This window comes from Suricata suricatta, chromosome 6, assembly GCF_006229205.1.
Source record: "Suricata suricatta isolate VVHF042 chromosome 6, meerkat_22Aug2017_6uvM2_HiC, whole genome shotgun sequence".
NCBI classification, from domain to species: domain Eukaryota; kingdom Metazoa; phylum Chordata; class Mammalia; order Carnivora; family Herpestidae; genus Suricata; species Suricata suricatta.
This window is the reverse complement of record NC_043705.1, coordinates 106,190,924-106,205,897: the sequence shown is the minus strand read 5'-3', so window position 1 is coordinate 106,205,897 and position 14,974 is coordinate 106,190,924. Positions and strand designations below refer to the sequence as shown.

The 14,974-nt window shown below is 46.0% G+C and overlaps 1 protein-coding gene across 1 annotated transcript in view; it reads left to right on the top strand.

Annotated features, from left to right (window-relative positions):
- The window catches only part of SLC36A1 (solute carrier family 36 member 1), a 46,917-nt gene that overhangs the window by 22,316 nt on the left and 9,627 nt on the right, over positions 1-14,974 (top strand). Inside the window, exons 8-10 of the mRNA XM_029942996.1 lie at positions 3,239-3,337; positions 6,011-6,177; positions 9,461-9,630. Coding sequence (XP_029798856.1) covers positions 3,239-3,337; positions 6,011-6,177; positions 9,461-9,630 — 436 coding nt within the window. The remainder of the gene's footprint in view (positions 1-3,238; positions 3,338-6,010; positions 6,178-9,460; positions 9,631-14,974) is intronic.

The window sequence follows — 14,974 nt, the reverse complement described above, 5'->3', positions numbered from 1 at the left end:
CATGATTTGACTTTGTAATTAGAGATCTGAATCAGGACACACTGCAGTGGCATTAAAGGGAGCGAGGCCACCTCACATAGATGTGCACATACACTGCATTTAGTCTTTTTTTAAAAAATAGAATTTATTGTTAGATTGGCTTACATACAACACCAAGTCTTCATCCCAACAAGTGCCCTCCTCAACGCCATCACCCACTTTCCCCTCTCCGTCTCCCCCACTCCCATCCACGCTCAGATTGTTCTCTGTATTTAAGAGTCTCCTATGATTTGCCTCCCTGCTCTGTTTGTAACTATTTTTCCCCCTTCCCTGCCTCCATGGTCTTCTGTTAAGTTTCTCAAGATCCACATATGAGCAAAAACATATGATATCCGTCTTTCTCTGAGTTATTTCACTTAGCATAATACCCTCCAGTTCCATCCACATTGCTGCAAATGGTAGGATTTTGTTCTTTCTCATTGCCAGGTAGTATTCCAGGGCATATATAAACCACATCTTCTTTATCCCTTCATCATTTGATGGACATTTAGGCTCTCTCCATGACTGTGCTATTGTTGAAAGGGCTGCTGGAAACATTGGGGTACACGTGCCCCTAACACTGCATTTAGTCTTAAACCGCTGCAGGTCGTTGGACAGTGGTGGTTGCCATGGTCAGGGGGCTGGGATAGGAGTGTGGGTTCCAACAGCATCTCCATCCCAGCTGAAGGCAGTGTCTGTTCAGAGCATTGTCTGTGCGCAGCGCAAACCTGCACTTGCAGATGGGGCAGCCCTACCCACTTCTTGGGAGTGAGTGTGAGCCTCCTCTGGGCTTAACCAGGAGGTGTGTGTGATCACACAGTGCTCTGTGCACTGGGGCAGTGTAGGGGGATGCTGGTTTGGCTATGAGTCAGGCAGCATCATTTTGATGTGCGTAAGTCGAGATGCTCCCTTTGGGTCATTTTTGTTGCTTTATTGCGGCGGTCTTGTCTTGGCGTCTTCTCCTGCTGTCCAGCCTGAACTTTTCCCTGGTCCCGAGCATGCGTGTGGCTGGTGTGCTTGCTCCACCGTCACGGGAAGCTGACTGAGGTCTTCCACCTGTGCAGGTGTATCCATGTCTCCACCACCTGGAATGACAGATGGCGTAGTCCTGAGCAGAGGGTCTCCCCCAGACGGGCCTCCCAGTAAATGTTTTTATCACTGCATTTCTTTCATTCTGAGATGCAAGTTTTTCATAGTTAGGATGTTTCCAGAATTGGAGTTCATCTTGCAATCCTCATGTACATTTAACAGCATTTTCTCATGAAGCTGTTATCATTGAAATTAATAGTATCATAGAATTGAGGAGGTAATACGTTAATAACGAGCTGATTTTAATTTGTATGTTTCTTTGCACATTAAACTTTTCCATTTTTTAAAAGATTTACTTATTTTGAAAGAGCGAGACAGGAAAAGAGAGAGAGAAAGAGAACAAGCACAAGCAGAGGAGGGGCAGAGAGAGGGGGAGAGAGAGAAAATCCCAAACATGCTATGCACTGCTAGTTTGGAGCCCGATGTGGGGCTTGACCTCATGAACTGCGAGATCAGGCATGACCTGAGCTGAAATCAGGAGTCAGACACTTAACTGACTGAACCACCCAGGTGCCCCTAAACTTTTTCCATTTAATTGGTTGGGCTCTAAGTCAGTAGCAATGATCAAGTATGTAGAATTATAAGTTCCTTCTGCTGGCCTCATTCCCAGTATCCCCAGACATGTATCCTGAAATTCCCTCTCTGATACCTCAGCCAGATCTGACGTATGAGGCTGGATAATAGTCATCCACTAACCAGCAGATCGCTCCTGTTTCCAGCAAGCTTCTAGAAGGTATACTGTGACTCAGGAATAATTACAGGGCACTGTAATTTCACTCTTTGTCTCCTTGTAGAGCAAAAATATTTATTAGTCTGTCTTCATTCCAGGTACTGAAATACTTCTTATAAAGAGATCTAAGCAATTTCTTAGCAGGAGTTCAGGAAAAAAAAGGTATTTTTAAAATTATATTTCAGGGAGACTATAGTATAATTGCTTTGAAAACTTTCAAAGAGAAGCCTGTTATAGAGATTAATATTAGGTGTCCTTTTGTTCACTGATACTGTTCTGTCATACTGCCAGAGCATGCCCTGTATTTATCTAAATACCTCTAGAGTTAAATCGATTTCAAAACATTATAAAGGCAGTTTAAAAATCACTTCTTACATTTATCTAAGCAGTGTATTCGCATAGTTTAAAAAGCCACATTCTGAAAGGACACCTGTTCTGTCCCATGCTGGGTCCAGTTCCTTTCATGCTCTGTTACTGGGGGCCTGTGTTCAGTGGTGAGTCGGTTAGGATTCTGTGTCTGCACCTCCTTGCTTGGACATCTTTACGTTGTACCTGTGGTTGACAAGTGCCATGGTTTTCGTCTGCCTGTAATAGTAAATGCTGGGTTGTTTTTTTTTTTTGCTATTTTTATCCCTAATGTTCTAATAACTCCTATCATGTGTGTATCAATAAGTTGTTTCAGGTGTCCAAACTTATTCATAAGAATTAAAAGAAAGAAAGAGAACAGCAGTTTTATCTGTGTGGAGTGTTTACATAGTTGTATTATAGTGAATGTGTAAATTAAAAAACTTAATTTTCTCACTGTTGTTTCATAAGCAGTTTTTCATGTGCTCTTAGTTTTCTCAATTTTTACTTTTAAAATGGCAAAGAGTCAGGTCACCTGGTGGCTTAGTTGGTTAAGTAAGCATCCGATTTCAGCTCAGGTCATGGTCTCATGGTTTGTGGGTTCAAGCCCTGCATCGGGCTCCAGATCCTCTGTCTCCCCTCCTCTCTCTGCCCCTCTCCTGCTCATGTGCTCTCTCTCTCTCTCTCTTAAAAACAAACATTTATATTCTGGATTTTTTTTTTCTGACTTGGATTCAATTTTGGGGGATGGAATTACCTAATGAAAGAATGTGACTATTTTTATGCAAGCACCAGCGTTGGAGTGTTTTATGGTACAGTGGGATGTAGTCTTTCCCAAAGCAAATAGGGTTTTCTAAGCCTGAAGGGCAAAAAAACACAAAAACTAAATGTCCCCCAAATCATCTGTCAGTGTCAGACTTCCCCCTTTTAGAGGACCCTCAATTTAAGAAATGGTCATGAAAAAAAAAAAAAAGAAATGGTCATGGCCTGTCTGATGTTGGAGTTCAAATCTTGAATCTCTGGATAGCCTTTGCTTTGTTTTATTTTCTCTTTCAGAATATCCCAGACCCCAGCCGCCTCCCCTTGGTGGCCCCCTGGAAGACCTACCCTCTGTTCTTCGGCACGGCCATTTTTGCGTTTGAAGGCATTGGGATGGTAAGAGCTTCACTGTGACTCTCTGTCACCCTCGGTGTCCTTGAGGTCTGCTTTTCGGAAGGCTGAGGAAATGCTATTAGAAATTATCTTCTGGAACTTACCGGCCAGCTCAGACAGCATTTCAGGGATTTCACTGGGGTTTTCCAGCTCCAGCTTTTGGAAATAAATTGTATGTGACTTTGAGAATGTTTGCATTCAAACCCCGCCTGTTGCCCATGTATCGCCTGTTGGGCAATAGGCAATAATCCCTGGCAGTTGGGAACACAGGGTCTAGAGTTGGACTGACTCCAGGTGAGTCCTGGCTCTGCCAGGGAATCGCCGTGCGACCTTGTGTGAGGACTTAACTTCTTCGCTGTTTGCTTCTGAGAAATGAACTTGATGATTAGTAGTTGTTAGGATTAAATGAGAGGTGTGTAAAGTACTTGGCATAGTCCCTGGCACAGAGTTAGTATTAAGTAATTTTTATTTTATTAGTAATACTATTGATTTTATTATTTTTTTTAATGTTTATTCTTGAGGGAGAGAGAAAGAGCACGTGCACAAGTTGGGGAGGGGTGGAGAGAGAGGGAGACGCAGAATCCGAAGCTGCCTCCAGGCTCTGAGCTGTCAGCACAGAGCCCAACCCAGGGCTCAAACCCACAAAGTTGCAAGACCATGACCTGAGCCGAAGTCGGATGCCTAACCAGCTGAGCCAGCCAGGCGGCCCTATTGTTTTTATCATTAAATCAATAGCCACACAAAAAAATCCTCTTCCCTGGAACATTGGTGTGCGTATTCTTTTGTGTGGAGAAAAATAGCCTTAGCTCTCACTGCTCGCTTAGCTTCCCCTACCATTGCTGTGATTTCACCAAATTCTTCTCCTATAGAGAGGAATATGCCATTCAGTTGCACCTAATTTGATTTTTATTTATATTTTTTCATAATAAAGTTCCAGAATTTTTCCTTGAAGAAAACTATTGACACCATTGGCCAGCAGCTTAGGAAAAGGGAAGAAGACACTTTTCCTTTCATGGACTATCTTTTTATCTCCACTTGATTTCCCTGTCACTTTATACACTTTTAAGAAAACTTAGAAGCTGAATAGGTTTTTCTGTGAAATACTAAGGAGCTGTCCTGGTGGGATTGATGGGATGTGTTAAGGCCCTACCGTTGCGGGGAGGCTTTCTCAGGGATCGGTGTGTGAGTTGCCCAAGAAGCATGTCTCCCCTTGACTCACAAACAGAGCCCCCAATTGTAGCAGTGAGTAAGAGGCCTCAAGTACTTGGGACTGGAGAGGAGAGACTGAGGGAATGCGGAAAGCTGCCTGGGGATCCTGGTTCTTAAGGAGCATTGTATGGAATTTTCCAGTTTCCCAGACAGCACAATGCAGAAGTTGTTCTTTGCTTCATTTCATCAGCCAAGGCTTGGATATGGCGCCGTTCTATGGTCACTATTGTCTGCTACTTAAGATTTCTCTGTGTTTTCCATTTTTACAAGGGAGAAAACACTGCTGTTTCGGCCCTTAGTTTGGACTTGAGGGCTGTTGAGCGTGTGTGGGTGTGGGGCCCCTGCTCACTCGTTGTTCAGTGTAGTCTCTGTGTTTGTGCCACTGGCCCAGGCCTGGCAGACATGGAGGAGACAGACGGCCTGCTCTCTGGCTCTCTACATGCTCCGTAAAAGGTAACCGGGAGAAAGCTTAGAAACTTCTAATTGGATGTGGGTCAGCCGAAGCTGGAGCCCCCTGCGCTGGTGGGGGCAGGGGTGCGGTGTTGAGGGCCGGTTGGAAGTGCAGGGCTGTGGGCCCTCACAGCACCCAGCCTGCAGAGGGCCCGCGGTGTCTGCCGGGGTGTGTCTGGCGCAGACCCACTCTGCCTCATGATCGCAGGTGTTCAAGGAAACTGCGTGGCATGACAAGATCAAAGATGGCTTGTGGGACAGCTCGACACTGTCGCTTTGCCTCGTGAGCCATGCCAGGTGCAGGTGAGAGCAGGGTGGGAAGCTTGTCAGTCACGCCTGCCGTTTTCCCTATTCTGAGATGAGCCAGTTTTCATAAGGGGCCTTTGCTTTGCTTTGGAATGTCCTCTACTGTGAGGGCGGAGGCGGCAAGGTCAGTGACCACGAGCCTGGAAAGTGGGTTTTGGTGTACATTTTGCACCCCTGAATCTCTGCTGTCCTCTAAATCGTGACACCCATGCTCCCTCCATCTCTTCACTTGTCACCACTGGCACCTGCCCTTCTGAAGCTGAGGAAGCCGTTTCTGGAAACTAGAGTGGCAGTGTCCCCTGACCTATGCTTTGCGTTCTTCAGACAGGTTAGCAGAGCTGTGGTCTCAGGTGAAGTCTGCTTCCTGTCATGCCGGGTGGGCCTGAGGTACGAGAGCTGCCGGCCGCCGTGGGGCTGCACCGAGGGGCACAGAGCACCCCCAGCCCAGGGCCTCCTGGAGCCGAAGGCAGAGCACTGGCCTGCCAGGGGTCCTGGGTCCCAGTCCTGCCTGCGCCCACCTCCCCGCACTTCCTGTCTCACAAGGGGGGGCTCTGGGTCTCCTCCAGCTTGGAGGAAATAGGTTGACTTTGTCTCTGTCCCATGGGAATAAAGCAGTTACTGTTTTCTGAGACCATTATTATTATTATTATTATTTTTACCATTAATGTTGCTTTTTCCTGTGTTTTCTCTTCTTTCTCACTACTCTTCTAGGTTCTGCCCCTTGAAAACAAAATGAAGGATCCTCGGAAATTTCCGCTCATCCTGTACGTGGGAATGGCCATCATCACCGCGCTCTACATCAGTCTGGGGAGTCTGGGGTACCTGCAGTTTGGAGCTAACATCCAGGGCAGCATAACCCTCAACCTGCCCAATTGCTGGTACGTGGGGAAGGACGAAGCCTCGGAGCACTGGATGCTATTTTTATTTATTTTTATTTTTTTAAATGTTTATTTATTTATTTTGAGAGAGAGAGTGGGTGGGGGGAGAGAGAATCTCAAACAGGCTTCACACTGTCAGTGCAGAGCCTGATGTGGGGCCTGGTCTCACGAACCGTGAGATCATGACCTGAGCCAAGATCAAGAGTCAGATGCTTAACTGACCGAGCCACCCAGGAGCCCCTGGATGTTTCCTTTTTAATTCATGGGTCAGAACATGGATTTTCCTCCTACTTTCCCCTTAAATCAGCTCACTTCACTTTTGCCCACCACTCCTACCTCCTACTCACCCCCTGCCCCCCGCCCCAGCCCCATCCCTCCTCGGCTGCCCACTGAGCCCTTCAACCCATCTGCCTATCCTAGCCTTAATCCTTCTCCAGGTCTCCCGTCCCCGTATGAGCCAGGACTCCAGTCACTTGTGCATTCCCTTGGTGAGAGCCCTCAGGGGCTTCCCTTTGCTCCTCCAACAGAGACAAGATCTGTAAGGTGCCTCTCCGGCTGTAGCCCCGCCTGCACCTCATTCCTAGTCTGTGAGGAGGACTTAGTCAAGGGGTCACTCTTCTTGAGGAACTTTCTCTGCTGTTCCACCCCCCACAACTTCCAGGCTAGGTCAGACGTTCCTTCACTCTGTTCTTGTAGTATCCCATTCGGACCGTAGCCTAATTCCTGTTCTGTGGTCTGTTTGCCTGCACTGTGCTCTCCCTCCACCATAAGTTCTGCCTTTCACCCCGGCACCCGGCACAGTCCCCGACGCATGATCACCACCCAGTGGATGACTTCTGAACAAAAAGGAGGTCTAAACGCTGGGACTGTGAGGCATTTTGTGACGAGATGTTTTCAGGGAGCAGCTGGGGCATAGAGGCTACAGGCGGTCTGCCATGTCCGTCTCTGTGGCCTCAGACAGGTCACAGCTGCTCACTCACTGCCTCAGCTCCCACTTTGGGGAACCAGGAGTAGTCATGTCTTCCAGGATTGTCATGAAGAGCAAAAGCTATGTGTGAGAAAGTGCTTTGTCATACTCTCTTGGTGCAATTAGAACACTCCCTTGAGGTTTCTTCATTATTTGGAGGAGGAATTCCTATGGAGGCGTATGCCAGATGGATTGGTTGATCAGGTGACATGCCATTTCTCCCTAGAAACCTGAGCCTGGAAGGGCCAAGCATCCCATCAGTTCACCTTAAGCATTCCCAATAGACAGGGAGAGAAGAGGGCGAATCGGCTGGGTTCCCAGCTTCTGCTGTGCTTCTTCAGGGGCAGTCACCGGCTTGATGAGCGGGTGGAGGGCTTGCACAGTGGACTGGGGGCTGTAGGGAGCCCCTCTGTACCTCACTTTGCTCAGCTCTTGGTTACTGTGTTGCAGGGACCCACTGAGACATACTGAACTGCTTCCTGAAAAGAGAGCTGTCACAGGGCGTGTCTGAAACAACAGTTCTGGTTTGAGGATTAGGATTTCATTGTTGGGGGGCAGCTGAGCACACACTGAGGGCTTAGAGAGCCCTGGGGACCAGAAGGACCTTTCAGGCCGACCCGGGTGACCTGCCTGTGCATGTTTCTCAAGCTCTGATTGGTGAGGCATTGTGCAAGGGCAGGTTGAGAAAACCGAGAAAGGTGTTTATTCAGTCGTGTCGCCGGTGTTCAGCACAGGGTGCCCTAATCCACAGGGGTCTGGGGACGAGGTCTGTGGTGTGGCCAGCCATGTGGTGGCCCTGCAATGCGCTGCTGTTTTCAGAAAAGTTTCCCTTTCGCTCTGATGCCTTCTTTTACATTTCCAAATGTTCCTGCTCTTTCAAGAGGCGGGTGGCAGCTTGGCCTCACTGAAGATGAATGGATCGGAAACAGCAGCGGCAGCCACTTCATCTAAAGGCTGGATGAGCACCTGTCGTCTTCCCTTTGACACTCCAAACCCAGCTACCCTCATCTTTCCGTCTCCATTCGGGTGCGATTTATTTAGCTGTCCCTGCAGGTGCCGGTCCTGCTTCCAGACTTCCCAGCACTCCAGAAGGCTTTGGTGTTGTATTGAGTTTAATTATAGAGGCACCAGCTGATTTTTCCAAAGCGTTTTTATTATCTATTCTCGGAGCAAGTAAGACCTTTTGTCAAACTCAGTCTCTCCCAGGATGTTCTCCTGTTTATAGCATAAGAACATCTCCTAGGCATTAAGTTCAACCCCAGAGAAACTCAATGCACAGTATACACAATGTCATCACCACCTTTAAATAGATTTCCAACAAGGTGGGGGAGGCCAGTGTTTCTTGCTGCTGAAGGTATGAAGGTCTTGCTTGAAGGGGAGCTTTTGCTGAGGGGCCAGGGTGGCCTTCCCTTTAAAGGTCATGTCGGATCCAGGAGTACTGATGGATCAGGCCTGTTTTCTGCTCTGCACAGTTCTAGGCACGAGGTAGACAGAGCTGTCTGTCAGTAAGTGAGCGGTCTCCCTGAGGAGCCACGCAGTGAAGCAGTGGTAGGAAGGTGGCCATAGTGGTGCGGAAAGATGGGGTTTGCTCCTGCTTGTTGGTCATGTGGTCACCGCCTGATTCTAGGGAACCGTGAATTGGAGGGAAAGGATAGAAAAAGGGCCTGTTGCATTTTTAAGTATTTTAATTTTTGAGAGGATATACGTCCATGGTAAAGATTCCAGATGTTGAAAGTGTATGCAGAATATGTTTGTATCCATTTGCCTCCCAAGTGCCCGTTTTACAGTTTACCATTTCAGAGACAACCATGTTGACCAATTTCTTGTGTTTCCTCCTGGAGATGTTTGGAGTATGTAAGAATGTCATATGCGTGTGTGTGTGTGTGAGACGGGGCGTTTTTTCCTCCTTTTTCCCTTTGGACGATTTGTAGCACACTGTAGACGCCATCCTGCCTCACGCATTTCTCACTTAGTGCATCCGGGTGCTCTTTCCGTTTCAGCACCTATACTTCTGCCTCATACTGTTTCACAGCTCCCTGGGATCCCATGACTTAACCAGTTCCCCACTGGCTGACATTTGAACTGTTTTTGGTCTTTCTTAAAACTCTGCAGTGACGTACTTTGAATGAAAAATGTTATGCACACATGCAAGTGCATCTGCAGGGCAAATGCCTAGACGTGAAATTGCTGGGTCCGAAGGACACGTGTGTTTGTGACGTGGACAGACGTGGCCACGGCGAGACTATCCTGCCCCCTCACTGCTGGTGCGGTGGCGGAAAGCAGGCTTTCGAACGTCTCTCGGCGCTCTCTCCGCAGGCTCTACCAGTCGGTCAAGCTGCTCTACTCCATCGGCATCTTCTTCACCTACGCCATCCAGTTCTACGTGCCGGCCGAGATCATCCTCCCCTTCTTCGTGTCCCGCGCGCCCGAGCACTGCGAGCTGGTGGTCGACCTGTTCGTGCGCACCGTGCTGGTCTGCCTGACGTGTGAGTAGAAGACAGGATAATTGCTTTGTGTCCTCAGGGCTTTCTTGAGAGAGAGCCTGCTGTACTGAGACAGTTGTAGCGTGTGAGCGGGGAACTGGCCTGTTGTCTCAGGTGCATAGTCGAGGCCCGGCCAGATGGTGAAGTGAATTGATTATATATGTGCTCGAGAGGACACGGGGATGAGAACAGAAATTCATTTGTAGATATGGCATAAAATGCCACAGTGATGGTCGTAATTCAGAGTAAAGATGTAGAATCACTATCCTCTGTCCTTGGGATAACATAAGGTAAAAATCTAAGAGAGAGCCATTTAAACCATATGCATCTGAGAATAGGTTATTTTTGATAACCACTACATGTTTATTTGTGTTTTCAAATAATCCTCTTCCAGTGTGACCATCTGTTGCTTAGATGTCATTTTGAGCCTTTGTGATACTGTTCTAGACATTTACTAAGTATGTTTCTTAGAAAGTTTATATTGATTAACCTAGGTGTTTGATCTTTTACTTTGTGTTTTATTTCTCCTCCCTGGCCACACACCCTGGAGTGTGAGTTAAGAGACAAGATATTACTCTATTTGCTATCGCTTCAAACTGGTATAAATTTTAAAATAGCAATAAATTTTTCTTTTTTGGCAGCTTCTGTGAGTTGACAGAATAGAGAACCCCCACATAAATTGGTCTATAGTATCTCTAAGTTTCTAGGAGATTGGCAACTTCTTTCCAGATCAAAGTACTTGGATCTCAATTTCACTTTTTGGCTATGTTGAGCTTTTTATTTTATTTTTAAAAATTGTATTATTTTTGGAAAAGAAATGTCTTGGTTTATTATATTGAGACTTCTCTGGGAACTTCTTAAATTATCCAGTCCAAGCCCCTCTCATTGGAATAAAAATAGGTCTGTATGATGTTTAAATTGAACCAGAATAGAGTGTTTTAGGGATAAATAATGTGAAAGTTGTCTAGCATTTGTTCATATTCTGGAAGATCAGAAATGACATTATGGGTCAACTATTGGCAAGAGAAGGGCAGCAGAGATTAGACTTGGGGGATAGACTAGTGCCTATTCCAGAAGGGACCTCCTCAGGGAATAGCGTCGTGCCTACCTCGAATGGACCTTTGTAAGGGAACAGACCACTTCCCGTCCCAGAATGGTCTCCTCAGTAGAGCTGACAGCACTTATCTCAAAATGGATTTATTCAAGGAAACATTCTGTTGGGTATTCCTAAATAAACTTTCTCAAGAGAACAGCCTAGTGCCTATCCCAGAATGGGCTTCTTCAAGGGACAGCCTAGTGCCTATCCTAGAGAGGACCTCTTTAAGGTAAGTGCCAACCCCAGAATGGTCTTTTTAATAGAACTGACATTGCTTACTGCGGAATGGGCTTCCTGGGGAACAGGCCAGTGCCTATCCTAGAATGGTCCTTCTCCAATAGGTAGACTGGTGCCTATCCCAGAATGAACTCTCTTAAGGGAACAGACTCATACCTGTCCTAGAATAGATTTCTTCAAGCCACGTGCAGTTCTCTTTCTCATTTTATTTCAAGGATGTGGGTGAAGCTCAGTGTCCTGGAACTTTGTATGGAAGGAAGTCACTAGAGCTGAGGAACCGAACCTTCTGACTTAAAGTTGGACATATTCTGTCTGAGGATGTGTTGCAGGATGGGGCTGGGGTGGAGCCAGGAATGGGTAGACTGTTTGCATTTGGCAACCCCAGCAAGTTGATGGCATGCAAAAATCTGACTTCTCCTTATAGCCTGTTTGGCAGACCTTCTGGCCCTCTGTAGTCCAGCCTATAGAAAAAGCCCACTCAGCTAATCCAGTGCCCAGAGCTACCTACAGGCCACTGCTGCCCTAGAGCAACTGAAAAGGAAAGAATTGTATCTTTGCTTTTCTAGTGATTTGCCTTAATATATGCTAAGATATTCTGGATTTTATTCCTGTTTCTGCCTGCAACTCTCAGTGCTTCAGCACAGATACAGGTGTTCCTCTGTGGCTGCTGACCTCTAAGTATGAAGGAGGCAGTTTTCTCAGGTACAGTGTTTATAATGTCAACTCTCAGTGCTCTGACTCTGGAATCCAAAGGGTGCTAGAAGAAAGGATGGGGATGGTGCAGATAGTTGGCTTTTTTCAAAGTGGTTCCCCTAGAAAAGGAAGGTCTGTCTAAATAAAACTGCCTAGACATCAACTTCTCCCTGCCCGGAGAGCTGGGGCAGTGATGCTGCACCTGTTCCTCTCCTGGCCCCATTTTCTTCTCCAAGCTGGCTGAGGCCTCTGGTAGCATATGCCTTGCTTCCTGCCAGGTTTCTTTCCACTGCGCCCTGCAGGAGCCAGGAGTCTCTGATTCATAGACCGCATGGTATCCTTAGATGTCGCCTGGTTTTTGCTTTGCTTTTCCTGCCTCTGTCTGTAGGTCTCATCTCCCTTCTGCAGCGTGATGCTCAAAGGACTTGAGCTGCTTTTGATCTTCAAGCGCATTCAGTTATTTCCCCTTCTGTGATCTATCGTGACTTAGCATTGCATCGTCAGCCTATTAAATGCTGCCGCCTCCTCATCTCTGAGCACTCAGGCTTCTCTTCCCTTCCCTGGAGACTGTGGAGTGATTGTGTGATTCAGGAGAGGCATTTCACTGTAGCTTCAGCTTAAGTGTATTTATGTGAGTTTATTTTGTTTTTGTTTTTTTTCTGTACTTTCAGATCTTTGCTGCAAAAGGTTAATTGGTATATGATTTTAGAACTTTGCTAGAACGGATTGTTTTCTATTATACCACACATTTTAATAGCAGCTTGTTTTTTTTTTGCAATGTATTGTGTTTTCTTGCCTTTTTTCCCCAGCTTTTCCTCTTCTTCCTCACCGTCCACCCACCAAGAGAAGCAGGGGAATTTGGTCCAGACTCATTTTTTTTTTCCATTTGGAATTCCCCTTTCTCACCACTCTCCCCCATTTCACAAAGACTTCTATGTCTACTTTTTGGTGCTTAATTTCAGACTGTTGGACAGGAGGGGAAAGGGAAATACGTGCATCAGAGAATGGTGCTCACTTTTTTGTGATTTCATATGAAACAGTATTTCTTTCCCACCCAGATGATAGAACTGCAGACTTTGCAGGTTACCTACGTGCGAGGAGAGAGGCTGGAAGAGGCCAGTGCCAGAGGGAGTTCAGAAGGGTAGAAAGAGTGATTTTGGGGGTTCCAGGAGGTATTAACCTGTCCTTCAAACTATCCTTTGTACTAATTCTCTGTGGCATTTGTCACGTGAAACATCTTACTTCAGTTATGTATGAAAATTTCAGAAACCTATTGTTGAAGATGCAATAACATAAAACCATATCAATTAAGATGCCTTTTTGGACTGGAATGCATAGCTGTAGAACATTCCAAGCAGCCAGACCCTATCAAGCGTGAGGCTTGTAGGCCCAAACAGAGTGGCTTCTCAGCACCTTTGCTCTCTCACATTTCTCCTTCTTGCAGCTACAGTGACAAAGGGCAACAGCGTTAATTAGCTGTGCACTCTGCGTCCCCAGGGAGCCCTCCTGAGGCCTTAGTTTCCTCAGCTGTACGATGTAAAACGTATCAGATTGCTATGGCTTCTTTCCAGTCTAAACTTCTATGATTCGGCACAGGTGCCTTGAGCCTGATTTTAAATTCCTATCAAAACATTGCTCACAGAAAGGAAGTTAATGTAGAAACATTTAAAGAATGTCTAGATCAGGGGGTAATTGAAGAAGAAATTCCAGGGGTGCCCGGATAGCTCAGTCGGTTAAGCATCCAACTTCAGCTCAGGTCATGATCTCACAGTTCGTGAGTTCAGGCCGTGTGTTGGGCTCTGTGCTGACAGCTCAAAGGCTGGAGCCGACTTTGGATTCTGTATTTCCCTCTCTCTATCTGCCTTCCTCTGCCTCTCCATCTCTCTCTCTCTCTCAAAAATAAACAGTAAAAAAAATGAAATTTTGAATATCCCACTGAAATAACAAAAAAAAATTTTTGTTTGCATTTTATCTTCTGTGTGAATCCTCTTGGGTGCACTTTAAAAATAGTTGCAATCATAGTATATACAGAACTTTGTCTTTTGCTTTTTATTTGATTTTAAGTCAGAATAGGCATATCCTTCATAAATATTTTCATGACCATATAATATTCCATTATATAAGTGGATCATATTTACTAAACTACTCTTTTGGTATTGGACATGTAACTTGTTTTCTTTGCTTTTGTGTTTTTTTTTAATTTATACTTCCACTAATGGAAATGACATATTGTATCCAAGACTGTAATTAATTTTAAAGTACATTTTGAGACATTGAGAGTAACACAAGTGGATTGCACCAGCATTGATCACAATGAAACAGCAGGAAGGGCTTCCGGACATAGGACTCTAGGCGTCCAGCAAATTTCTGTGTGTGTTCTCTTAAGTGCTTTCTCTTCTCTTGGGCATAAGTCAGGCCTTTCGGTTGCTGGTCTTAAACCACAGGCTCCAGAACCCCAATCAGTTCCATCTCTGAACATGGTCGTTTGCCTCCTGGTGCTTCAGCAGTCAGAAGGTCATATTTCTAGTGTCTCTTAACCCAAAGGGAATATGTTTTGTAATACCGTTGGAGCCTTCTTGACTAATCATGTGGGCTGGCCGAGTTGTCCTCAGTCCCCCATTTCTGCACATGCCACAGGCAAGCTGCTACCGAGGGCTCTGACCTGCTGGTGGGGAGTGTGCTGTGGGAGTGTTCCTCTTCATATGGGGTGTTCTTGGGTGGGGGCAGGGAGAGAGTAGGGGGAGGTTATTCCTGGCTGGCTGCTCCCTGAGATCTCTACTGTCTTGAGCTTCTCTTTCTAGGGGCGCTATCACTCAGAGTAAAGACATTTAGTGCTGGAAGAGATTTTTGTTGCTCACACATCTTTCCCAAGTACATGATTCCCATGCCTGGAATTAACTAAAACTAGTTGGCCACATTTTGTGCATTTTGCGTGATGGCAAAACAGGTACCCTTGCTGTTGAGACGTTGAGGCTATTTATGCTGATGTGGTTGGGTCCTCTTGTCTTCCTCTTCCCCAGCATTATTAGTGGGTGGCTTACTGTTCTTGCTTTCTCCCCACACCCCTCATTCTTTTTCTCCAATGTCAGGCTTTATTGGAGCTTCACTTGGGGTATCTGGTCCAGCCAGGATAGGAAGAGGGCCGTCCCTTTGCAGCCCTGTGATCCTGGCTTTAAGAGAAGAGATAAGTTTTACTGCTTTAAAAAATCTCTATTAAAGATATTTTTGTTAAGCGTGCTTATTGTGTATATCCTTTGTAGTAAAAACAAGGGCAAATTTTTAGATTGCTTTTAAAATGTCATGATGAAGTGGAACATCTCT